Below are 24,131 nucleotides of genomic sequence, written 5' to 3'. Positions count from 1 at the left end.
CCCCCTCCGGCCCCGCCCCGTCCCTCAGCCCGCCCTCGCTCTCGGCACGCAGCGCAGCTCGCGGCGCCGCAGCAGCAGCAGCAGCAAGATGGCGGCGGCCGTGGCGCGAGGTGGCGGTGCTGCAGTGCGGCGGAGCAGGTACGGGCAGGGCGGGACGGCGCTGCGCTGCTCCGTGCTGATGGGCCGGGGCCGGAGTCAGAGCCAGAGACGGAGCTGAGGGCGGAGTGGCAGCCGCTGACAGCCGTTAGGGGTGAACCCTGAGCCGGGGTCGGCCGCTTCCCGGCGCCGGGCGCGTTGCTTATTGCCTTGCTGTGTAAAACGTGCAGCAGTGCGGGGCTTTTGACCTGGTGAGGACCCGGTTGTGGGAAACCGTGCTTTGGGGAAGGCCTGTCCTGCTGCGTTTGGGTCAGCACTGTGGTTCTACGCTCTACCTGTCAGCTTCTTAATACTCGTGATGCTGTTTTACGAGGATAAGTGAAAACTGTAGCTAATTATCTTTAACTAGCAGTAAAACATTGCTTGTGAGTGCCTGCTGCTATCGCTGTGTGGTTTCTGGACGAGAAACCTGTTCATAGACTCCTTATTTTCTAAATAAAGAGTCTACTTGAAACTTGTGAGATAGCTGAAATTCATTCTTAAAAATATGAAAGAATGCTAATCGCTTCCTGGAACTGAATCACCCGAATGATGCAGAAAGCCGTAAGTTAATGAAGTAATTCTGCTCTTAGCTTGCATCTGATGGGAGCAGGTGAAAGGTCACAGTGCCAAATGAAGACGTCCCAGCTGTCATGTTTGCATCCTGGGAACAAGACCTGGCACTCGTTACTTTCCCAGCAGTTGGCCTAAGAAATGGCAGAACTTGTTTGCAGATCCCATAACTTTCCTATGTTTGCCATCTTCCCGTCAGCGTGCTGAGAAAGGCAGATTTGAGAACTTGGTTTGTGGGTGTATCTTAAAAGAGTTGTGGCTCTTAAATGGCACCTGCATGTGTGGCAGCGTCCTGGAGGTGGAATAATGCCAGGTCATTTTGTAATGATCTCATTACAAAGCTTTACCACGTTTATAAGCAGAGTTTGTTTTGATCAGCATGGCTGGATGCCACTTTGTAATAAGCACTACCTTTGGGTGGATGTAAATACATATTAGCCGTGTTGTTGCAGAAGATAACGTCGATATTTATGCTGCTTACCATTCCTCCAAATTATAGGAATTTTGCTTTAGACCTTCTTATAATTTCCCCAGTAAAATACAAGTTGTTTATTGGTCTTGGAGTAGTTGTTTATGTGCTGTTGGATCAAATCCAACATATTAAACTGGAAACTGATCTAGAGAAGAGTAACTCACTGGCTTTAGTCACTTCTTTGAAAAATAACAGATTGTTGGTCTTGTAGACCAGGGTAGTGCATAAAATCAAAGATTACATTGGATACCACTGACTTGCTCTTTTAAAGGCTCAGGTTGTATTCACAGTAACCAATATATTACAACTCCAAACAGCCTGGGATAGGGTACGTGACATTAGCAAGCACTATACTCAGAAGAGCATAATTATTATCATAAAGTTTAAAAGGAACATATAGTCACGTTTTGATAAGAAAATAGAAATACATGGGGGTAAGAAAAGCGAATTAGACACATCTAAACAGTGAGGTATCTGCAGGAGCAGTTGGATTTTTTGTTTTATTGGAAGAGGGGGAGGTAGGCCTGAAGAAAATGGATTTTAATGCTTTACTTTATGAATCTCAGTACTTTGAGGGGAATTTTCCCCTCTGTGTTGTTCAGCCTCTGAATGTTCTGTTTACATTTGCGCTGTAAAACGTTTGTACTTGAGCCACTGTCTGTTATATGTTACATTTACAGTTTCCTGACTGGCTGCAACTTCCTCATATGTGAGAACCCGTGCATTAGAACTGCAGTCCTGTGGAAGCAGCCGCCCTCCAGGACGTTTTTCAGTGGTAAGTGTATCTTGTATGTAATCCGATGTTTATAAATTCAGGATTACTCAAAATTAGTCAAATTGTGATTGAATAGTGGTGAATATAAAGTTCTTGATATTGAAGCAAGTGAACTCGGAGTCCAGATTCAGAGACCTGCTCAATTTATGGAATTTCTGTAGACATCAGCTTGCAAATAGTGATTTTAAACTTCTGGTGTTTTGCTGGCAGTAAAATAAACATATTTATCTATTTCATAAGATTGTTTTATTAGATTATTCATTGTTTTTCCTTTTTTTTTTTTGAATGCTTAGATAGCAAACTTAAAAGCAAACAATTTATATATATACATATATATAGTTATAATATTTATACTTACATATATGTAGTTACAATATTTAGACAAATAATCCCTAGCCGTGGTTGAAAGCTACTTCTTCCTTCTACAAGTGCCATCTATTCCACAGTGATTTTATGGATATGAAGAGCCTTGCAGAGAAGCAAATCTAGGCAGCAGTTTAGATGCTGTAATATCCAGAGCAGTGCTTGGCTAAAACTGGAATTTGGATCATTGTCTCAAATTAGGAATACCTGTGTTAGAGCATGGCAGAATACAAATACATGCTTGTTTTTGTTTTTTTTTTCCCCGCTTGATATTTATTCACCCTTTTACTTCATCATTCTCGTGTGTTTTTTATCAGAAAAACTGGCTTCCTTTGTCGTTGTGACATCTGCTGCCCTGTGGTCCCTTTTAATACGTCTCATTTGAGGGTTGTTTTTTTTTTTTTAAGCTTCTTTGGTGCTTTAACACTCCTCCTGTACACTGCAATTATCACTTCTGAAGAACCTGTCTGACAGGGCCAGCAGAAGAAGAGCCAAGATGATCAAGTGAATGGTGGCTACATTCCTAATTTCTCCCTTGTATTTTTTCATAAGGGAAATTTATACTGGGATATTTTTCCAGATCTGTTTTATTCCAAATGAGGGAATTCACATTTCCTTATACTCCCTTGCCTCAATGACTGGAGAATATTTTGTAAACCACATGTAATCAGACTGTGATCAGAGTGCTTGGAGTGATGCTAGAGGAAGCAGCGCTGTGTGGAAGGACATATATGATGGAATGTATTCGTTTCTAAATTGTTTCTAGACTTCAACAGTTTTTGCAGTGATGATGATCTCTGTAGCAGAATAAAGGCAATTTACCACAGGTTCCTTTTCTGTGATTACCTTTCTCAGATTGTGTAGCTTTCTGAGGGCTCTCCAGATGAAAAATTACTTTTCTAGAGGCAATACAATTTAGCAGAGTTTCATTTTAGTACAGTGTTTTAAATATACTTTCTAAAAAAACTTTAGAAGTAGAAACAACTTTAATGAAACGACTGTATTGAGCCAATATTTCATGTTCTTTGCATACCTATGTTGTGTCAGTCTCTTTCTCTTATAAACGTTTTAGCATACTTTAATTGCTTACCATGCCCTGCAACATCTCATGCTCTCAGCATCTCTAGCACACTGTGCAGCCAGGTGCCAGCCAGGAAAACTGAGCCTGTATTTTGCAGGTGGGTGTCACAAAGGGGAGATGTGAAGGCATCATGGATGTTGGCTGAGAGGTCTTTGTAACAGCAGAGTCATGAAGTGAGCCTGATGACAAAAATGATATCTGTTATTAACATGAAATTCAGAGGAATCATGTTAGACTGCGTAATGATTGACTTAAAAGGAGGCGTCAAGCTTAATCTCTAATGGATAGTAGGAAGGAAACAGGACATACCAGGTGGGAATTTGTTGGAAGCTGTTCAGCTGTGTTATCTGCTTTGGAGTGTAACTGTCATGCACTTGGGGACAGCTGAGAAGGTCAGAATCCAGCAGTTTAGCAGGCCTGTAAGAAAGAAGGTCTAAATATAGTTTTAAATTCCTATCTGTACTTGTAATTTTAATAAATTGTGAAATTGAGGTAGGATTATGTGAAATATTTAAGGCCTGCTAAAACGATGCTTGTGCTCTAGCTGGATAGGGCTGTGAAGAGCCAATATTGTTTGTTGTTTTTTTCTTTACCAAGTATTTGTAAGCTTGTAGTCCATGTGTTGACCTGTTGCTAAAACAATTCCGTGGCCTTACAGGTATTTTTTCCTTATCAACTGAGGTGGCAATTGGTCCCATTTTGTAACAGCACTTATCTGGGTTAATTTCCTTGTCCAAATCCTTTGTCTCTTGTCATGTATGAATAGTTTCTTATTGAAATACATGCTTTTATCCATTCCAGAGAAGGGAACTTACTTTTTCTATTATGGTTTGCTGAAAGTAGTTGATGATGAAGAGAAATCTCAGGTTAGCTTTACCTCGAAGGAGTTCAGGCTTAGGATTAATCCAGAGCATGGAAACGTGCATTTAAAGTCCCCTGTCCTGGACTTGTTTCTGCTGGTTCATCTTCTGGAACAGGAGCTTTCCTCTTGCTCCTGCTGCTCACCAGATAGCTGTGCCAGTGTTTGTACCATTGGAGAACGTGATGTTCAGCTGAAACCTCTGAACAGCATCAGCTGCCTGACCGTGGTGTTGTTGCCAGAGTCAGAAAATGAACTTTGGTTTTGGAATCTGTAAACTTGTGTGAATTTCATTTATGGCTGAAAGATGTGGAATTGTATTTTTGATTGTTTTGTCAGCAAATGAACTCTAGCACAGGAAGAAAAATGTTTGCAGAGGTCTGTCAGTAGTTCTTGTGCTGGAAACAGTCTCTGGATAAAACCTGTACAGAAACCAGAAAAAGCCGTTCCCACTGAGGGCTTTCTGGTATTTACTGGCTCTGGTGAAGTAACTGAGCAGCTTTGTCAACTTAGAACCAAAGATGTGGTGGGAAGGCAGTTAAAGGCTTTAGGGCTAACAAGTGCTGTTGGTCTCCACAGACATTTCTGTTGAAATAGTGATGCAGCTGTCTAGGCAGACCAAAGTTGAAAGGTTATAGGGTCTTTGTAGACTTGAAGTAAGTAAAATCCTTTTTCATAAACATTTCACTGCTCTAAATGATCTCTGGCCTTTGGAGCATTTTCTTTAGGACAGGATCATTGAATTATACCATAGAATCACAGAATGGCCTGGGTTGAGAAGGACCACAGTGATCATTTAGTTTCAACTCCCTGCTGTGTGCGGGTCGCCAACCAGCAGCCCAGGCTGCCCAGAGCCACATCCAGCCTGGCCTTGAATGCCTGCAGGGATGGGGCATCCACAGCCTCCTTGGGCAACCTGTGCCAGTGCCTCACCACCCTCTGTGTGAAAAACTTCCTCCTCATATCCAACCTAAACCTCCCCTGTCTCAGTTTAAAACCATCCCCCCTTGTTCCTATCCGCCCTCATAAACAGCCGTTTCCCCTCCTAGAATATTTTCTGGAATCTAACTTGAACTACAGTTGCTGCCTTGTTTTGTTTTGTATTTTTTTCCTCCAAAAGACAAGGTTTCTTCACTAAGAATAAAGCCATTTTCACATTATAATGTATTTTCAGGCATGTAAATCAAAATCTTTAAATGACATATTTTTGTTCATTTCTTTCCTATATATTTTGACAAAATATGAGCAGGAGCTGCTTATATGGGGCATCTTTCTGTATTTTGTGTGGAGAGCAGCTGAATGTCCCTAATCACTGCCACCTGGAATTCAAGCTCCCCAAGTTGCAGAGCAATTATGCTTTGTGTCTATGCATGCCTAGAAATAGAGCTGGTATTTACTGAAATTTTTTAGTTGTCCATTTGTCCTTTCCTAGTCAAGCCCTACCCCTAACGTTGATGGAACGAGATAGGGCCTATTGTTTTTGCTTCCTGCTCACCCAAGTCAATGATTGTTGTGGAAATCACACCACTCGCTGTCCGGGAATGAATTCCTTTGGGCAGCTTTTCTCAGTCTGGCAGTGACATCAGACTGTAATACAAGCAGGGCAGCTTGGTTGATTCAGCCTGAACAGCTCTGAAGAGTTTGGAAGAGAAATCTTACCCCTTAGAAGCTGCCCAGTAGTGTGTCACATGCAGCATGTGAGGCTCGTGTTAGGCAAGAGGAGCTTGATAATTTTCAGTAAGGAACAGATGTAATACTGGATGACGTTTTTTTCTTCTGTAGCATGGGCATGAGCCTTCTGACTGAGCGAGGAGGAGTAGTCTTGAGCCACATACACAAGATGTAATATAGTTAAAGTACACGAGTAACAAGACTTATTTTTTATAGAAATGTTAATTAAAAAAAAAGCAACAAAACCACAAAACCAGTGGGATGTTTGACCTTGGTTTTGTGAATCTGACAGCTAGCAGGCTGGTTCAGTGGCAGTGGCTGCCACTCGCAGTGAGCTCTCGAGGTGTTTGTCAGGTTTCTGATGAAATTTTACTCTTCATGTACTTCATCCTTGAAAACAGTTGTTGGTACGTCCTGCCAAATGATGACATTGTTGAAGGCTAATTCAAACAAACTGAGCTTCCATTATATTGTGTATCAGAAGAACAAATACTTTTTCCAATGACAATGCTTGACCAGAGACTTATTCTCCGTTTAGTTTATCAAAAGAAAGAGCAAGACTGCCTTCTTTTTTTGCTGTTCACAGGACTGTGTTTAGCCCATGTATCAGAATGCATAAAACTGTTTCCCATAATTTGAGTTAATGCTGCAGTGAGCCCTCATGTGTTCTGGCTTCAGCTCAGGCAGTGGTAAGAGCACACTGAGGGTTTGGTTGTTGCTGAGAGCTGGATGTGGGACGTGCCTGCTCTGTAGTGACCTGCATTACAGCAGAAATGTGCCTATTATTGAACCTATGCTAACCCAGGTTGTCACATCCTTCCCTCTTCCATTGAGGGCATTCCCAAATAGATATCTAACTGTAATGAAGGTTCTGATGATTGAGAAGCATGAAGCTCTGCATGTACACATTGTTCCTCTGTGACTGAGTTTTCCATGCTGTAATGACATAGAAATCGAGAGGTGAATTTATGTGCACTGTGAAGCCCATCCCCATGGTGCTGTCAAGCAGCTCATTTTACATACTTCCTGGGAAGGATTTTGGGGGAACACAGATGAGCAGTCAGTGCTGATCAGCTGAGTTTCAGTAACTTGGTAAGCTGCAATATCTGGAGCACACAGGAGCATATATTAATACCTTCTGTATCCTGCATTTCTGATGGTGTTTATATCATCTATGCTGACATCCCTCACTGTGCATATTGGCTGTGTTTGTTTTAACTTTATAGCTGCTCTCTGAAAGTCTGCTTTTCTCTGTTACAGACAGGAGGAAGCTTCACACTGCTCCAGTAGGACAAGCCTTCCGCCTGCGCCCCTTCCATGTTCTGGTGGCTACAGGTGGGGGATATGCAGGATACAAAAAGTATGAGGGCTACAAGTTGGAACAGCTGGAGAAGAAGGGCATAGAGTTGCCTGTGAAGCTCGCAAGTGAATGGGAGGTAAGCAACTTGTGGCAATTTTGCTTCTGCTGTGTTTGAGGCAAAGCCCCTTCGCTTTCTTTCCAGCGAGGGAATGTGCAGTTCATTCTCTGTAGCTGATGCATTTTTGACAAATTGTTTTTGTCTTTTAAGTGACTTGCACTCGAGAGAGAACATAAGGTGTGCATCTGCAGCAGCTCTGAAGGATCTGTTGGCTCTGTTTAGTGCAGTGCAATTTCTTACTTTCCCCACCTTATATTGCATGGTGACAAATAAAGCGCATAATATACAGAATTAAATACAGAAATCAAACTAGGCAAGACTGAAATTGACTTGTCTTAGGATTAAAAAAACATTTGGTGCTGAGTTGGTCCCAGTCCTTGCTGAAGGTACAGCACGTGCAGCATCTGTAGGGTTTTTATTTCTCACTAGCAGTTCAGTAGCCAGTGAGGCTCAGGCTGCTTCTGGCATTTTTCTTGCTTCCCAGTGCCTTCCTGCCTTATCTACTTTACAAGGATGCTAAGACAGAATTAACATATAGTCATTATAAATCTATGGTTTCTTTATACATTACATAAACTTATGTATGCATTACATATACATCTTAGAAAGCACCTACATCTATAATGGAACTTGCTGACCCTGAGGCTTTTTTGCCTTTTTTTCTGGATTCCAAGGAGATTAGAAACTGTTGTGAAACAGCAGTAGGTATATCAGATTTGTGGATCAAATTCCTGCTGCAGCATTAAACAACTATTCCTTAACTGGACGTAACTGCTGTATTTCCTTCAAACTCTTAAGGATATACAGTAGAGCTCAGTGGAGTTCAAAGTGTATGTGGTATTCTTCCAAACAGCCAGGTAAGTGCTTCAGTACTGTTTCAGGAGGCAAGGAGTTAAAAATTCTAGGAGTGTAAGATTGTGTAGGAGATGCTTCAGTGTGACCTTTAGCATCTCTTCTCTTTGCATTCCTGAGCGCACTGCCAGTCTGTGAGTGCTTTTGGCCACGTGCCTTCAGGGAGCAAGGCTGGAATGCTTAAATTCGTTTTCACTGGTGATCCAAATGAGCTATGACCCAGGAAGGCTGGATGCTGGCAGCTTAGGCTATGATAGCACCTGAGGAATTTGTCTGTAAATCTGTCTTCTGTATATTCTTTTCCTACTAAAAGTTTATTCCAAAGAGATTTTATCTTTTGATTAAAAGAGAGACTGGTAAGCATCTATGAAGTATTTATTTTAAAAGGCACCATCAATTCAGTTTTGGTTCTTGGAAACAAATGCTGTTTTAATAATGTTCATATTTCTAGGTATGTAAATGAGTAATTCCCTTATTAAATTTGCTTTCTTTCATTATACTAGTATGCTGAGTGTTATTGCTGGTGGTTATTTGGTGAAGTTACAGATATTGCTTTTGGTGAAAAAGCTCTAAAGAAATCACACTGAGAAGTTGTCCTGGTCCTTCCTGATACACTTGAGTTCTGTTGGATGCTTCTGTGGGAGGGAAAGGAAGCTTGAGAAAAGAGGAAACAGAGAAACTGTGTTCAAACATTGAAAGAAATATTCTAAACAATGAAGAATTCAAGAAAAATAAGAGCTGCATTGTTGCCTTTTTATTAGAAAGTGGAGGGTCTTTTTTAGCTGAGCTCTCACTTTCCATTATTCTCTCTCTGGTTTTGCATCCCTGGAAGCACACTTAGGATTGACGAAAAGAGGGGTGTTGTTTTCAGAACAAGACTGTAAGCCTTTGCATAGGTAAGAAGAGCCTCAGTGCGATTTAATGGGCTTTGAAAGCGATACAGAGAAGCTGCTGCACGTGGCCTCAGTGCTGAGCCTGCTGCTGCAACACCCGGCTCCGATGTACCAGCATCGTGCTCATGTGCACACACACCATCATCCACCTGGCACCCAGTGTGCAAGGCAGGTTCCTTTTCTTCTGAGCAAAGTCAGAAATGCAATATGACCATGTTATGGAAGCAGAGGATCTCCATGTTGCAGAGGTGCATATTGGGTATCACTGTTGTTTCTTTAGCACACCTGTCATTTTCTTAGAGACATCACGTTGCTAATAGCTTGATGTGAATAACACCTTAGTGTGTCTCATAGTGTGAATACCAGCGAAGAACAGCTCTCATTTATTTAGGTGAGGTAAAGCAGGGAGCTTGGAGGAAGACAGTTAGATACATCCATCAGATAGATGGAAGCTTATAGCTTCAAGTCCTTGTTGTCACCAAGTATTTCTTGGCCAGGATCTCCATGCATAGCTTGCCATGCATAAGGCATCGTGTAGCTTCTCACCAAGCTGCTGTAGGATGGCTGAATTACTCAGTGAGACCTGGGCTAAAGAGTGATCAGGGTGACTGGAACTTCTTTCTGCTAGGAGGAATTTCTTGTACCTGTCCTGGGCTTCTATAGTTTATTCTGATGTAATGAAGTTTTGTGTAAGGATCTCCTGTTGGAATGACAGCACCTGCAAAAACAGCAAGCCCACAGGGGAACTGAGCTGTGGTGACGCTTCAGATGTCACTAACAGTCTTTTAGAATGGCTTAATGCAGTGGGGAAGTGCTTGAGTACGGATTTAAAGTCTTGATCCTTAAAGGGAGGAAGAACACAGCCTTCCTATTAATATTAGAAACTGTGCCAGGGGGTGTTTGTGTAACAGGAGATACACGGTGATATTTTGGCAGTCTGATACAGAAAGTGCTTTCCTTGGCTCATAGCTGAGAGATGTGTTACGGTAAGAGGTGTGTAACAAGTTCAGGAAAGAACTAACGGGGAAAAACATATATATTTTTTTTTATCCAACCTGCTTTGCTTTGGAAGAAGCACAGCCTATGGCTGCTGATCTCTCATTCTTCATTCGCGTTGCTGGGTTCCGACCAGCGCACAGCTCCCGGGCTGCGATGCCGGACGGCTTCACGCTGCGGCGCGCTTCCCTGCACCTGGAGCCCCGCGGCGGCGATGAACCCCGCCGTCCCCACGCGTCCCCCATCGCGGAGGCGGTGCCGTGGCCGCGTTCCGGTCCTCCCCACCCCCCCCCCCCCTCCCGGCTCCTCCCCGCAGGGCAGGGCAGCCCCGGGCCGCTTCCTTAAGGCGCGGAGCTGCGTCCCGTGCCCGCACGGAGCCGGGCGACAGCCGTGAGTAAATCGCCGTGCTGCGCCGCGGGTATCAGGTAGGGCTGCGGTCCGGCTTTGGGCTCCGTCCTTCTGGAAGCTTCACCGGCGGCGGTGCGAGGACCCGGCTCGCTCGGGGCTTACCTCGGGTGGGTTCGGGCGGAACTGCGGGGGGCGGCGCGGGGATGGGCGTTATTGGGTGGGTCCGGCTGCTTTGGTTGCCGCGAGTTGACGCGTCGCTTTGCGAAAGTAAACGCAACTTGTCCTGTTTCGGAGGAGAGAGTTTTGAGACCGTGGAACATCTGGGGGTGGGACGGAAGGGAGGGGTTCTACAAGCTTACATTTAAAAATCAAATGAAACCCCCGTGCCTCTGCGGCTGGCTTAAAACACCGCTTCTCCCCGCGAACAAAACTAATCAACAAGCACAACCGAGAGGAAGGTCTCGGGGTGAAAGAGCTCGAGGAGCCGCAGCCGGGCACAGCAGCCCCGCAGCCCCGGGGCCGCCCGGCCCTTCCCGGCAGCCACGTGCCGCCGCTGCTGCCGGTTCGTAGCGCTGGGAGGAGCTCCGCGATGAAACGTTTGGATGCGGACGGTGCGTTTTTTAAACGGGAGTTCTGCTACCAAATGTAGAAAGTGAGAGCGGAGGCCGCGAGCCTTCCGGGGAGCGCGTTCCAAGGCCAGTGATTCATGGGTCCAAACGTGGGTCTGAAGGACGGTTACACGTCGGTAAGGCTCCAGGCAGCAGTGAAAGGACGTTTCTGTGGGGCCACTGGATGGGAGGCTCGTTTGAGCTGATAGAAGCCGGCAGTTTGCTGTTGTCCAAGAAGCAGATTCGTCCCCGTGTGCGTTGAGTCGATCATCATCGCACACTTGGGGCACGTGTTGCTTATTTATGGCAGGGTTGCACAAGCCTGGTGCACAGTGCTTTTCACAGATGGCTCACACAGACAGAGCCATCCTAATGCTCGGCACTTACACAGAATTACAGTTAGCAGCGTTCCACTCCAGTTGGTCTGTAGTTTTCATGCAATTGCAACGGTGCTGATGCTGCTTCCATTGCTATGCCTGATCACGGGAGGGGTCTTCACCCAGGCAGGGCTCTTCTTGACCTGTGGGTGTGAATCTTAGCGTTACATTGAAAGTAGTTCAGCCAAGGATGCACAAACCTGGGGTTTTCTTCTCAAGTTGTGTCACCAGCTGTCCTCATTAATGTCCACTCCAAGGCCTTGTGGCTCTGGGAAGTCCCTGGTTAAGTATTTATTCTACTGATACCTAATACAATGGTAGCTCAGTTTGTTTAGAATTAGCCTTCAGCACTGTTAGATTTAGATTAGACCCTTCTCTAGGGATTTTTACTGTATCAGGACTACTTCTTTTATTTACTTAAATTGGATTCTGGGTGGGATCAGACAAGTGGCAGGGTTTGGTACAGATCTCCACACTCCAGCAAATCAACAGCTGTAAGGTTCTTGTCTGAGCTAACAGCGTGGGGCTGGTGGCACTGCCTGGATCCCAAAAACAACAGCCATTTGGAAATTTCCTCGGTGGGTTCCTCCACCAGCTCTTGTTCCTTTCCCTGTGGAATCATACAATGGTTTGGGTTGAAAGGGACCTTACAAATAGTCTCGTTCCAACTCCCTTGCTGTGGGCAAGGACACCTCCCACTAGAGCAGGTTGCTCAAACAACAGAGGGAAACCCAGAGTGGATTTTCGGTTTCAGCTGTGAATTGGTTGTGGGGCAGCTGGAGGAATGGCAGCTTGCCATGTCTGACAGCACTTAAGCAGACTCAGGTATTTGCATCTTGGTGAATGTAGTGAGGTCGGTAGAACAGAACTTAAGAGAAACATAGGTTGTTACGCTCATCTGAGCTGATTTTTTTGAGTTAGTGGAGGAAAAAGCCTCCTAATGGCAATAATTGGCCATTCCTGGAGAGGAATCTCAGACCACGCTGTAAAACAATTAAACTGAAGGGTGGTGTTCCCCATTGCGTTGGGCAGCAGAACATTTTAGCATCCGTTCATTTTCAGGGAGCAGATGAGCTTGCTCCTCTGCAGGGTCAGGCTTGCACAGTCTGGAATACAATTCCTTGAAAACGTGTGGGGTATGAAACTGAGCTGCTGTTGAGAGAGCTCATGGCTGGAGCTCCCTAATCCCTGAGGAGCTTCGTGTAGGTAGAGAGGCTGCTGAGAAGTGGGGGTAGGGTGCCAGCCCAACTTGGGCAGCGATGAATGCGATTGCTGCAAGTAAACTGCTTGACAGGGTTATGGAGAGTGGTTTTCATTTACTCTGAAGTGCCTTTGGAAACGGTGTTGTCAATTTTTCTATTTAAAATCCTTTTTTTTTTAATGTTGGCAACTTCCAGCATTCCTGGCAAGTGAGCAGAAACAGCCCTCCTGTACTCCTTGTTCCTTTTCTTTGAATTTTGGTAGGATTTGGGGTACTTTTTTTTTTCTTTTCAGTGCAGTTGTCAACATTCAGCTCGCACAACAATAAGCACAGGGTTTGGAACTTCCTGTGACACAGGATATCATGTCACCATTTTCTTCTTGAAAAAAAATTATCATCATGCAGGCACTCCAGGGGTGTTTCTAGGGAATATCTGAAATATTTGGAGTCGAGGGCCAATAATAACACATGATTCTTTTTGGAATATTTTCCTTTCGAGGCCTGAGCAGGAAGTCTTTAGCTAGTTCTACATTTTCATGCTGACCCTCCCACTTCTCCTGGCTTATCTCTAATGAAACGCAGCCCTTTCTCTTACCTCAGCACCAGTGCTCTTTTTATCTAATCTGCAAGACACACAGCTTATGGAGATGTATATTTAACCCAGACTATCACAGAAAAAGAGAAATGCATAACCACTGTAGTGTTAGTGCCTAAACTATTCTGGGTACTTGGTTTAATTCTGAGGTGAGATGTACCTAGCGTGCTTCCCCTTTCAGTTTCAATCTGCCTTAACAGCCCAAATTCAGACAACATGGGAGGCAGGAAATCTGGGTTTGAGATGTGGTCTGCAGGGCCAGAGAGGGAAATTTCTCTCTATATTTGCTTATAATTCAGAGATAGAAATTGCAGCCTTTTGTCACTAAAATAAACAAAAAAGCATTACCAACAGTCAGCCAAGAAAAAAACAACTTCCTTTACTCATGTTTTGCATTTCAGTTCTGCTAGATATAAACTTGTGGCAGTGTTGAGAGCCACATAAAAGATACATTAACACCTTTATAATTCATTCACAAGCTGGCCCTAAAGCTGGCTTATTTCACTAAGCATTTGGGCATTTGTAGAAGAGAGTCCTTTACCTGCTGCCTGGGTGTCTTCTGAGATGGAAAGAGATTCCAGGGGCTGGATGTTGACATCTGGCAAGAGTTTGTGAAAGGGAAAGGTCTGCCTTTCCTCTCCTTCTCAAGATGGTCTGTGGGAGCAGGGAGGGATTTTTGGTGCCAGGTAGTCCAGAACTGCGTTAGCTGCAGCTGCTGCACTGCAGAAGTGAAGCTGGGAATTATCTCCTCCTCTTCTCCGCCCCACTCCTCCTCCCGGCCTCATATTCAGGCCTCCGCTGAGGTTAGCGGCACAAGGCTGGTGGGCTGCTCTGACGGAGCCTCGGCGCCCAGCAGCCTGGGACTGCAGCGTGTTCCTTGGAGAACTCAGCTTCCATGGCGGCCAGGACGAGAGAGAAGCAAGGACTGCTTCTATGGAGAGCTCATTTTTATCTTGTGCAGAGTCATCTTTGTAGCGGGATGTTGAAATGTGACACAGTGCCTGTTTGTTTGCAATAGCTGCAACCCTCGTAGCAGAAATTCAAGTGGGAAACAGAGGGGGAATCCAGAGGCAAATCAGCGGGAGAATTAGAAACCGTGACGTCGCGTCCTCCCTCCTGTGCCGGAGCAAGCAAAGAAAGGAGAGGTAGAGGAAAAAAGACTGAGCCTTGCATCCAGCCGTCACCCTGACAATGTGTCAGTCAAACGCCCTGCAGGGACCAGATCTGCACACAGGGAAATGGTGAGATGCTGTAAAGCTTTATCTAACCCTCCACCCTCTTGCTACAACCTCCACAAAGTTAAAATTCATGTCCGGAGGCTGCGTTCAGGGAACGGCGGCAGCAGCAGCTGTGCCGGGGACCCGCACCCACAACTGGACTGCCCGGGCCCGGCTGGCTCTGCTGGCGGGACACCAAATAGGAGAGCTCGTTTCAGGTACTGTGTGGTGTTTTCTGCTTTGCAAGAATGGTGTCTTGAAGGGAGAAACGAGGGAGGGAGGGTGGGAGGGTTTCTGGGCTGGAGGAGCGACAGCCATCTGCAAAGCTTTTGTTTGGCCTAATTACTATAAAGCTCCTTATGCGATGAATTGTCAGAGAAGGGCATGCTGTTATATGACAAGGGGAACGAAGAGGGTTTCTTTCTTTTCTCCCATTCTCCATCATGAGGAGAATAGGAAGATTAGCCAGGGACTGCACTGAAACCAGGCCAAGCAGCGGGGAGCCCCAGGGCTCCGGAGTGCGCTGCCAGGATGCAGCTCGGATGGGATTGGTCCGCCAGCAACTGCAGTGGCGGGGGGAGCGTGGCAAGGGAGCGGGACCCTGGGGAGCAGGACCCTGGCATGATGCTGAGAGCCTGGTGCCAATCCTACTGGCCTCGTGCAGACTGCAAGCTGGCAGGTGATGAGTGGGAGGAAGGACATGGAGTGCCCCTTCCTATTCCCATGTTGAGTCAGTCCCACCTCCCACTGAGAAAGCAGCTTTACGCCTGCTGAGACAGCACTTCATCTCCTTAGGTGTTGGCTGCTATCTTGTTTTCCTTGCTTTGTGATGCACAAATAATTCTCTGAGTTTTTACGTGTTTATTTTTTTGGAGGAAAGTTGTATTTACTGCAGAGAGGATCAGTGAGCCAAAAGCACCATCTTGCATCCCAAAGTGGTGACAGATGTCACCTGCCTATGTGGTATTTTAATCCTGACCCACATTTTGAAAATAACAGGTTGGCAGGAAAATTTCCTTTCAAGATTCCCAGCTTCTTTCCACCCTGAAAAGAAGTAGTTCATACTTCATATTGTATAGTCTGGTGTAAAGGAGAGCTGTTCAGAGCAGCCAGAGCGTACCCTTCCAGTCCATGCACACACAGCTGCATCCTGGTTGCAGGCATTCGGACTGCAGCAGAGTGGGAAGTACACCCCTGGCTGGGGTTTAAGGCAATGCCCAGAAGACTTGAATATTTTGGCCCAAGTAGGCAGACTTCCATTTGATAACGTGACCTGGGCAGTATCAGAAATGGCTTCGTCAAAATATTCTTCATGAGCAAAGCCAAAGAATAAATGGGTACCCGAGGGGTCTTTCATCCTCCTACCACAAGGGTCTGAACTGAGGTAAACAGTGCCCTCTGCTAGTTACAGGAGCAGCTTCTTCCTTGGAGAGTTGCACACTCAAATTCTGCCTACAGCCATATATGCTGAGGTTGCTTTCAGTCAGAAAATCCACTGTATGGAAAGTCATTAGTGCAGTTGGTTATGAGGCAAAGGAGTGATTAGCTGTAGAGACTGGGTTATCAGTCAATATCAGCTTTGTTCCGTGTGTTCTCTGTTCAGCACCAAGGGTACCCAGTTAATATTTAAGACTTGGAAAGATGTCTTCTGTCAGTCAGTCAGTTATTTGAGCACTGTATTAACTCGCTCAGCAGTGCCACTCCTGTTGTTTCTCATACACTTGTTCCCCCAAGGCAGTTAACAACCAGCAGGTCTGCATGAGTTTGACTCTGGTCTCATTTAAGACATCATCTAGTCTTAAAGATTCCTTCAACACATGAGCGCTATGGGAGGCCTCCGTTTCTTAGATCGCAAGGATTTCTTTAATTAGTTTCTGCTCATTGTTTCCTCATTGCTGCTCCTCCATACAGTGCTGGGGTTGATGTCCCAGAATCACAGGGTTCTGGCTTTCTACCGTGGCTGTCCTAGAGATGGAAGTCAGGAGCAGCATTTTCTGGGGGTGTAATCTCCTGATATTTGGAAGAAGGGTCTTTGCTCTCTGTTGTTTGCATTGTAAACTATCATGTTATGTTGTTACTCGGATGAAGAGTATTTTACTGGTCCTCTATTTTGGGAAGAACTTGCCAAAATAAAGGAGTAAGGACTTGCAGAATGGATCTTTAAGTAAAGATGAGTAGGAATAAATCACCCCCAGCTACCAGAAGCTGGCGGTTCTGCTGCTGAGATGGCTGACCCTCTGATGTTGTGTATGTAATCTTTCAGGTTGCAATTTCCCCAGCTGGCCCTGAGGCGAAGGTTGGGCCAGCTAAGCTGTATGTCTAGGCCTGCTCTGAAACTCCGTTCTTGGCCTCTGACTATTCTCTATTACCTTCTGCCTTTCGGTGCTCTTAAGCCCTTGACCAGAGTGGGATGGAGGCCTGTGAGCAGGGTAAGTGTGAGCAGGTCTCTTGTGCTTCGTGTCTGTTAGCTGTGTGGTGCTGAAGGGAGCTGGCAGCAGCTGGGTGGAAGGGCCCTTAATATTAGAACAGGCTGAGCATCACTAGCATGAAAGCAGAGAGATTAAACCCATCCCTTTAGTTTTACTGTTTAGAACTGCCGTGACTTAATTGCTTCACAGATAAGTCATTTTTCAGTAGCAGTGAATTTATCTGTCCTCTAATGGTTTGTCCACAAAAATCAACAGAAACTTCTGAATTACTTCAGTCGCCTCAAAGTATGAGGGTGAGGATAATGCAGAGCACATTGCTCTTCCAGTTCTCTTTCCTGGCCATGCTGAAATGGCCTCCTGCTTTTTTGTATAGAGGGGGTTTGTTTTTCAATTTTTTTTTATTTTTATTTTTTTTATATTTCTGGTTGAGCCTTTCCAAATAATACACTAATGCAGATCTCTGCTCTGGCACCGATGAGAGTAGTCTGCAGGCAGCCCTGCATGGAGGTATTCTCTACATCTGTAATGCAGTTGCAGAATGCAGCCACATTAATGTTTCATTTGGGTTCATCACATCAACTTGAAAATCAGATGTTTTGGAAAAGAAAGGCTATAGGAAATATCAGTGACAATTCCTGTGACCTTACAGTTGCACCTGTATATTCTCAGTGCTGGTGGGAAACTGAGCAAAATTGATTTTAGAAATGAACACTGTATAAGGCATGTCAGAATGGCAAAGTGTTTTTTTCTGCGTTACTTCAGCTAGAGCACTGTTGATTTGGAGGATTTTATTTGGAGCAATTTGGTTGTTCATTGCTGAAATGTCACTATTTTCATGTGCAGAATGGTGATTTCTGAGTCAAGTCCTATTTCACTGTGTTTGATAGGATGGACAGGCTCTCAGCCAGCGCGCTCGTTTGTGTTTATTGCCGTACTGTGCAAGCATTCAGCTGGTAGTGAATATGATTAAGAATAAACGATGAGTCTTGCTAAGGAATAAAACAAACCAAACAAAAAACACTTGAAAAATAACTAAAAAAATCTTGGGAGTGAAATACAGCTGAGTTATGTTTGAAACACTGCTCCAGATTCAGCAGAGAACTACTTCTTTTACAAAACTGCTCTCAGAGGGCTCATTTTCCGTGCTACCTCCTACATGGTCACACATACATGTTTTCTGGCTGACTGTGGGTTACACAGACCTCAGAAGCTGGAGTTACCAACAGGGTATGCTGTCATCTGTCCTGCTACATCAGTAGTATACTTCTTACCAATGTTGTTTCATTTGGTTTTTCTTGCTATTAAAATGCATGCTTTGGTGTAAGCCCAAAGGTAAACATATTTCTACAGAAATTCAGGCATTTTAGCAGTTATCAACTTTGTTGTGGGAGGAGTAAGGCTGGCATCAGTTTATACCAGTTTAAGTGCATTGACGTGGGTATATTTTTTCATCTGTATGCATTATCAGAGATACTGGAACATAGAAAATACTGACATTAGGAGGTGCATTATTTTTCTGTCGGTTTTCATTTGGTTGTTCCCAATGAGTACTAAATTGTCAATGTTGAGCCCCTCTGAGAAGTATTCCACTGCCATGTGTGAAATACCTTTTCCTGTAAGCCTCACTTGGGGCAGTTTCCAGTAACTTGAATCTGAAGCTTTAACCTGAAAGGCAGTAGAGTTTCTGACTTCAGTATATAGTATGTAATATATTATATAGCAAGCATGTAGTAAGTTTCATCCTATCCCTTGTTTGCTGTCATCAGAATAGAAGAAGTGAGGAGCGCAGCGTTTAATTTTTCTCTGCTTAAAGGCTAATCCATTTGTGCCAAGGGAGTTGTTGGCACGAACAGCTTCATTCTCTTTTCTTTATGGGAAGGACTGAATGACGTGATGTAATTAATTCTTCCTTCAGGTTGCTCTGTACAAGTCAGTACCAACTCGACTGCTCTCACGAGCCTGGGGTCGTCTGAACCAGGTGGAGCTGCCCACGTGGCTCCGGAAGCCTGTTTATAGCCTGTACATCTGGACGTTCGGTGTGAACATGAAGGAGGCAGCTGTTGAAGATCTGCATCACTATAGAAACCTCAGTGAATTCTTTCGCAGGAAGCTGAAACCACAGGCACGGCCAGTTTGCTGTGTGCACAGTGTGGTGAGTGAAGGGAAATGCAAATGTCCCCCCGCCAAGCAACTTGTCTGCTTGCTGTGGTGGATGGAAGGGTGAGAAAAGCATAAATTCCCACTGCATTTCCTTTTTGTTTTTAATCTGTGCTGTAGATTAGTCCCTCTGATGGAAAGATCCTTAACTTTGGACAAGTAAAGAACTGTGAAGTGGAGCAAGTAAAAGGGGTTACTTATTCTCTGGAGTCTTTCCTGGGACCTCGCATCAGCACAGAAGACTTGCGTTTCAGTGAGGGTAAGCTCTGACCCTCACACCTCTTGTGCTCTGCCCATTCTAAGTGTCCACAGACATCACATTTCCAGGAAAAAAAGCAGTTTTGTGATACTTGTTATATTTTTGGAGATAAACATGTCACTGTTGTAGTTCTTCTTTCACATCAGAAGCTTGCACTATCTAACTCATTCTCCCAGTTTCTTTGGTTGGTTCCATTTCCTGTGGTTATATTAATAATTACAATGACTCCAAGGCCTGCCACGGTAACAGTGCTGTAGCATTCCTGCTGACAGACCATGTGCCTGAGCACGTGGTTAGCAAAGATTGGCTGCTCCCTAATGCATTTTGTGCACAAGCACTGTACCTCTACTGATATGTGCTGTCACCACTTCTGCACCTTGAGCACCATCTTCACGGCCTTCAGTTTTGATAACAGCAACATATTTTGTTGAACTGGAGAGGGGGGAATGGAGAGAGCAAGTTCTGCTAACAGCAGGCTTATTTTCAACATGATCTCCAACACAGAATTTCATAAACCTGAGACCTCTTCACAAATTCTGTTACTTCAGATGGTAGCTTTAGGAAAACAGGATTTCAGTTTTGGAGTTCAGATTCCCTAAGCAGAGAAGCAGAAACTTCCAAACTGTTTAAAACAGTACAGGATCTAATCTCATTTTGTAAAGGGAAAAGAATACATTGACATATTTGATTCTTGGGCCTATTTCTAATCTATCAACACGTGCAGATTGCATTCAGTCCATTGTTTCTAATACAGATTGCTCAACTACGGTAACGATGGCATGAAGAGTACCTTTAACTCCTTTCTTTCTATGCAGTCCCACCTGGCAACTCATTTCAGCAACAACTAGTCACAAAGGAAGGGAATGAGCTCTACCACTGTGTAATCTACCTTGCACCAGGGGATTATCACTGCTTCCACTCGCCCACTGACTGGAGAGTGTCACACCGCCGTCATTTTCCAGGTAGGTTTCTTCTAGAAAATGAATGCAGAGGGGCTGTGGATGGGAGCACTGCTACAGGCCCCTGCAAGTTGAGATGTGCCAGTGGAGCACTTGTACATGTTAGATGATGGGAGCATGGTGCTTTGTCACACATGGTGATGAGTTCTAAGGCAGTATAGTTTACCAGAATTAATCACATGTGAATTGTAAAAGCAGTAATACTGCATTCAGGCTTTCCTAATTCTTGGAAATAATTGTTGATCCAGGTTGATCCTATTCTCCCAGGGGGAAAAAAAAAAGAAGAAGAAAAAAAAAAAGAGATCAGTTTGCATATGAAGTATAGTTCTGCAAGTCAGAGCAAACAGCAGCTTAAAATATAATCTCTGTTCCTGTATTTGGCAAAAAAAAGATACAGCCAAACAGTAATTCTACCAGAATTGGTTTCAGGTGGCTTTGTCTTCCTCTTTGCAGACCATCGTGCTCTAGCTCAGCAAAAAAAAGAGTGTATTTCTTGGTCTTCAATCCCTAATGTCTTGGTTTTGATTTCAAACACTCTTAGGGAAGATAAAAACCTGCCACAAAGTTTGAGAAATCTGCCAAATGCCGGATTTAATCTCTGTTATGAAGTCAAACTCCACAACAAAGGAGTTTAATGAAATGTAACTATCAGATTCAACGTAGTGAAGTAATGCACTTACATCCAGACAGTTCTGCAGTACTGTTATGAGACTGATAGTTGAGCTTGAGTATTTTCTCACTATTGCAGGCTCTTTGATGTCTGTGAATCCTGGAGTTGCTCGCTGGATCAAGGAATTGTTCTGCCACAATGAACGGGTTGTCCTTACAGGAGACTGGAAACATGGATTTTTCTCTTTAACAGCTGTAGGAGCAACAAATGTGGGCTCTATCCGCATCTACTTTGACCAGGTGAGTAAGATTACTGACAGGCAGCCTTCTGGTTTTGATTGTTGAGGTTTGTAAAGCATAATGGAAGAACAATAAAAAATCTAAATCCTATTAGCCTGAAATTAAGATGTTTCACCCTGTTGATATTTTGCACTGTAGACTTTTTAATATTCCTGTTGCATTTTTGAATTCTAAGGTCCTGCATTGACAATGCCTTGATACCCAAAAGCTGTGGCTATACAGATAGAGTATTGAGACTCAACAGTTTCTTCCTTCTCTTTACAGGATTTGCATACCAACAGCCCACGTTACTCAAAAGGTTCCTACAACGACTTCAGCTTCATATCCAACAACAACAAGGAGGGAATCCCCATGAGGAAAGGAGAACATTTAGGGGAATTTAACTTGGGCTCAACTATTGTCCTAATCTTTGAGGCACCCAAGGACTTCAAATTCCACCTTAAAGCCGGACAGAAAATCCGTTTTGGAGAAGCACTGGGCTCTCTCTAGAGACTGACACAGCAAGAAGGCTTTAGATACAGAGGAACTCCTGATACATCGTGGAGTGTTTCACTTGACAAGCATGTATCACTCAGCAGGACCTGGGTGAGGAAAAGAGATGTCTTTGCTGTGTTCACCTTTAGAATATTTGGCCTATATTTGCATATTGCTGCTGAAACACAGAACGAACATGTATGTATCAGGTACAGTTGCCTTTAAAGATACTGACCACGGAGGTTTCTGTCCTACCCTGTGCCTGTAGTCTTTTGTGTTCTCCCCCTCAGTGTGCCACAGGATAACTATGTTCAGAAGCTTATAAATCCCTTTTAAGCCTTCCTAGACTGCAGGTCCAATGGGTAAGGGTGGAAGCAGAGATTAGCTGTATTTAAAGGGACGTTGACAAGTTGAGTCAGACCTTGTACCTTAAATATGGAGTATCTTTTTCAGATCTTAAATAACAGATGTGTTCTCATCTTTATTCTAAAACACTCCTCTGAAGTTCTTACATAAAATGCACGGAGAGCCAGAAAGTTCAATGGACAAGTATGGCTTCGCACTCCAAACTAAGCAAAATGCACAGAGAGTATCTGTACAGTAAGTTACATGCCCAATCTATTTCCAATGTTAGACAACTTTTAATTCTTTTACCTATGTCCCTTTAGAAACGGACTTTGCACTGTATTTTAAAGCTAAAAACACTGTGTCTACATTCCATATGATGAAACTGGTCATCTTGGGATTTTATTTTTTTAAATATTAAGAGACAGATCCATGTGTCCATTTTCTACTCCATGGTTTTATTTTGCTATTCCAGGCCTTAAGGACTTTGCATAAGAGAAAGTTCACTTCTGGAATTAAGGGTTGGAAGACAGATGTTTCTCCTGTGATTCTATGTATCTTCATTGTTGCTTTGTCATCAAATTCTTGAAGAATTAGTTCCTCTATTTACAGAGCAGCTTCAGATACTTCAGGACCAAATTTTATTGCATGGAGTGAAATGCCCTATGTGCTGACAGTGTGTTAAAATATGGCAGATTGTTGAAGCAATCTTTGGCCTCCCAGCTGCCAACCTGGCTGTCCTACAGTGGACTGGCAACTATTTCGTCTTAGCTGAAACAGAAAAAGCCACGCCTGCTCTGACTTCTGCCCTCATACTTAATGATGAGAATGGGCTGGGTCTTGAATGCTTTATGCTGAAGCTTCACCTTACAGTGAAAATTAAGAGCCTTGTTGTAACTTCACATCAAGAAGAGTCAATAACGCCCTGGATCTGTTGAGTATGGCACCAAAAGCCCTGACAGAAACTGTGCCAAACTGGAGAAATTCCATTTTAAAGCAATATATTGATTGGTTTTAGAGTTTAAATTCTTCTAAGTCCAGACACTCCAACATTTAGAACTGTCTTTGCTGCCCAGAACTTGCTGGAGCGGACGTGCTTACAAAATTTGCCTTTTTGATCTCCAAAAATTTCTCATATTACTTTCTTGCTTGAGCCTTGGGTGTTTTTTTCTGCTACTTCAAGGAGCTTAGTAGGCTTTGACCAGCTGTGTTTTCCTGAAGAAATACTTACCTTTTTTGTATGCACTGCAGAAAATAGAATATAATTTTATTGTACACGTCCAGTTTGCCAAGTCCTGTACGCTTAGCTTGTCATCAGGAAAGAAGGGATGGTAAACTGTGTGTAGTGATGTAGTCCAGCTGTGACTCAAAGATGATGGTGGCTGTTCAGGTGACAAGCAGGAGAAAATTCATTTGGCTCTGAGAGTCAGTGTTTCCTCACTTTACCCGGGGAGGAGTCTGAAAGCTTGAAGTGGCTCTCGGCCACCTATGGCGTTAAGCTTCTTGGCATTAGCAAGTTTACTCCTGCAGCAGTATATTACCACAGACAGGTTCTAGAAATGTGTACTTTTTTAAACCACTACGAAATACTAAAGCAAACATCAGCCCCACCAGCTACAGCTGTGATTAGCCTCAACTTCAAAGACAGATTAATAGACAACACCTTCGTTCCCATGGATGAGAGAAAAATGACTGAATCTCTTCTCCTCTTTTCCACTGGGGTTGGTGGCATCCAGCCATAGCCAAAGCAATGTCAAGCTTTAATTTATTGCTACTCAGCAGCATCATCAGCTGCAGTAGCTGAAGGTTAATGACATGCAGTAGGAGGTAGATTACCTGATGTTTGCTTTAATAGAAGTCTTAAGAGGAGGGAGATGATTCAGTGTGTGAGTGGCTGGTTTTGTGAAGGTCTCAGTGCTGTACAGAGCTGGCTAATTAATAAATGTTACTTGCTATGCAGGGGTCAGCAATCACCCTGGAAGTGGAAGCAAAGTTCCTAGAGGGTACTGATAATGCTGTGAATTTCTCCTGCATGGAGAATCCATTGAATTCTTCAACTGTATCAGTAGCACGGTATTTTTGTATGTCAAAGTGTATGACTTACTGACATGAACTCATTTAATTGCAAACATTTTGAAATAAAGAGTCTTATCCGTGTTGCTTAT

General features: G+C 44.0%; 1 protein-coding gene and 1 long non-coding RNA gene across 8 annotated transcripts; one reads left to right on the top strand and one right to left on the bottom strand.

Annotated features, from left to right (window-relative positions):
* Positions 1–33: 33 nt before the first annotated feature.
* On the top strand, positions 34–24,130 carry PISD (phosphatidylserine decarboxylase). 7 transcript variants are annotated; one of them, XM_052689316.1, is made up of 8 exons: positions 34–138; positions 1,861–1,955; positions 7,190–7,365; positions 18,779–19,015; positions 19,141–19,279; positions 20,095–20,241; positions 20,987–21,147; positions 21,412–24,130. In XM_052689316.1, the coding sequence occupies exons 1-8, from the start codon at positions 89–91 to the stop codon at positions 21,634–21,636; spliced, it is 1,230 nt and encodes a 409-aa protein (XP_052545276.1). In that variant the 5' UTR covers positions 34–88; the 3' UTR covers positions 21,637–24,130. The 7 variants fall into 7 exon arrangements, with proteins under 7 accessions (XP_052545276.1, XP_052545272.1, XP_052545278.1 ...); XM_052689312.1 differs by lacking the exons at positions 34–138; positions 1,861–1,955 and adding exons at positions 14,236–14,652; positions 16,698–16,863 and having other exon boundaries at positions 7,264–7,365; XM_052689313.1 differs by lacking the exons at positions 34–138; positions 1,861–1,955; positions 7,190–7,365 and adding exons at positions 10,495–10,513; positions 14,236–14,652; positions 16,698–16,863.
* Positions 9,756–10,777, bottom strand: LOC128083774 (uncharacterized). The gene is made up of 2 exons (XR_008208185.1): positions 10,599–10,777; positions 9,756–9,810 (listed from the first exon to the last, which is right to left on the bottom strand). It is a non-coding gene; the product is annotated as an uncharacterized LOC128083774 (long non-coding RNA).
* Position 24,131: the final 1 nt, after the last annotated feature.

The sequence above is a fragment of the Tympanuchus pallidicinctus genome, unplaced genomic scaffold, assembly GCF_026119805.1.
Source record: "Tympanuchus pallidicinctus isolate F22 unplaced genomic scaffold, pur_lepc_1.0 scaffold25, whole genome shotgun sequence".
NCBI lineage: Eukaryota > Metazoa > Chordata > Aves > Galliformes > Phasianidae > Tympanuchus > Tympanuchus pallidicinctus.
Note: the sequence above shows the minus strand (reverse complement) of the source record. Positions and strands in the feature narration are given on the sequence as shown.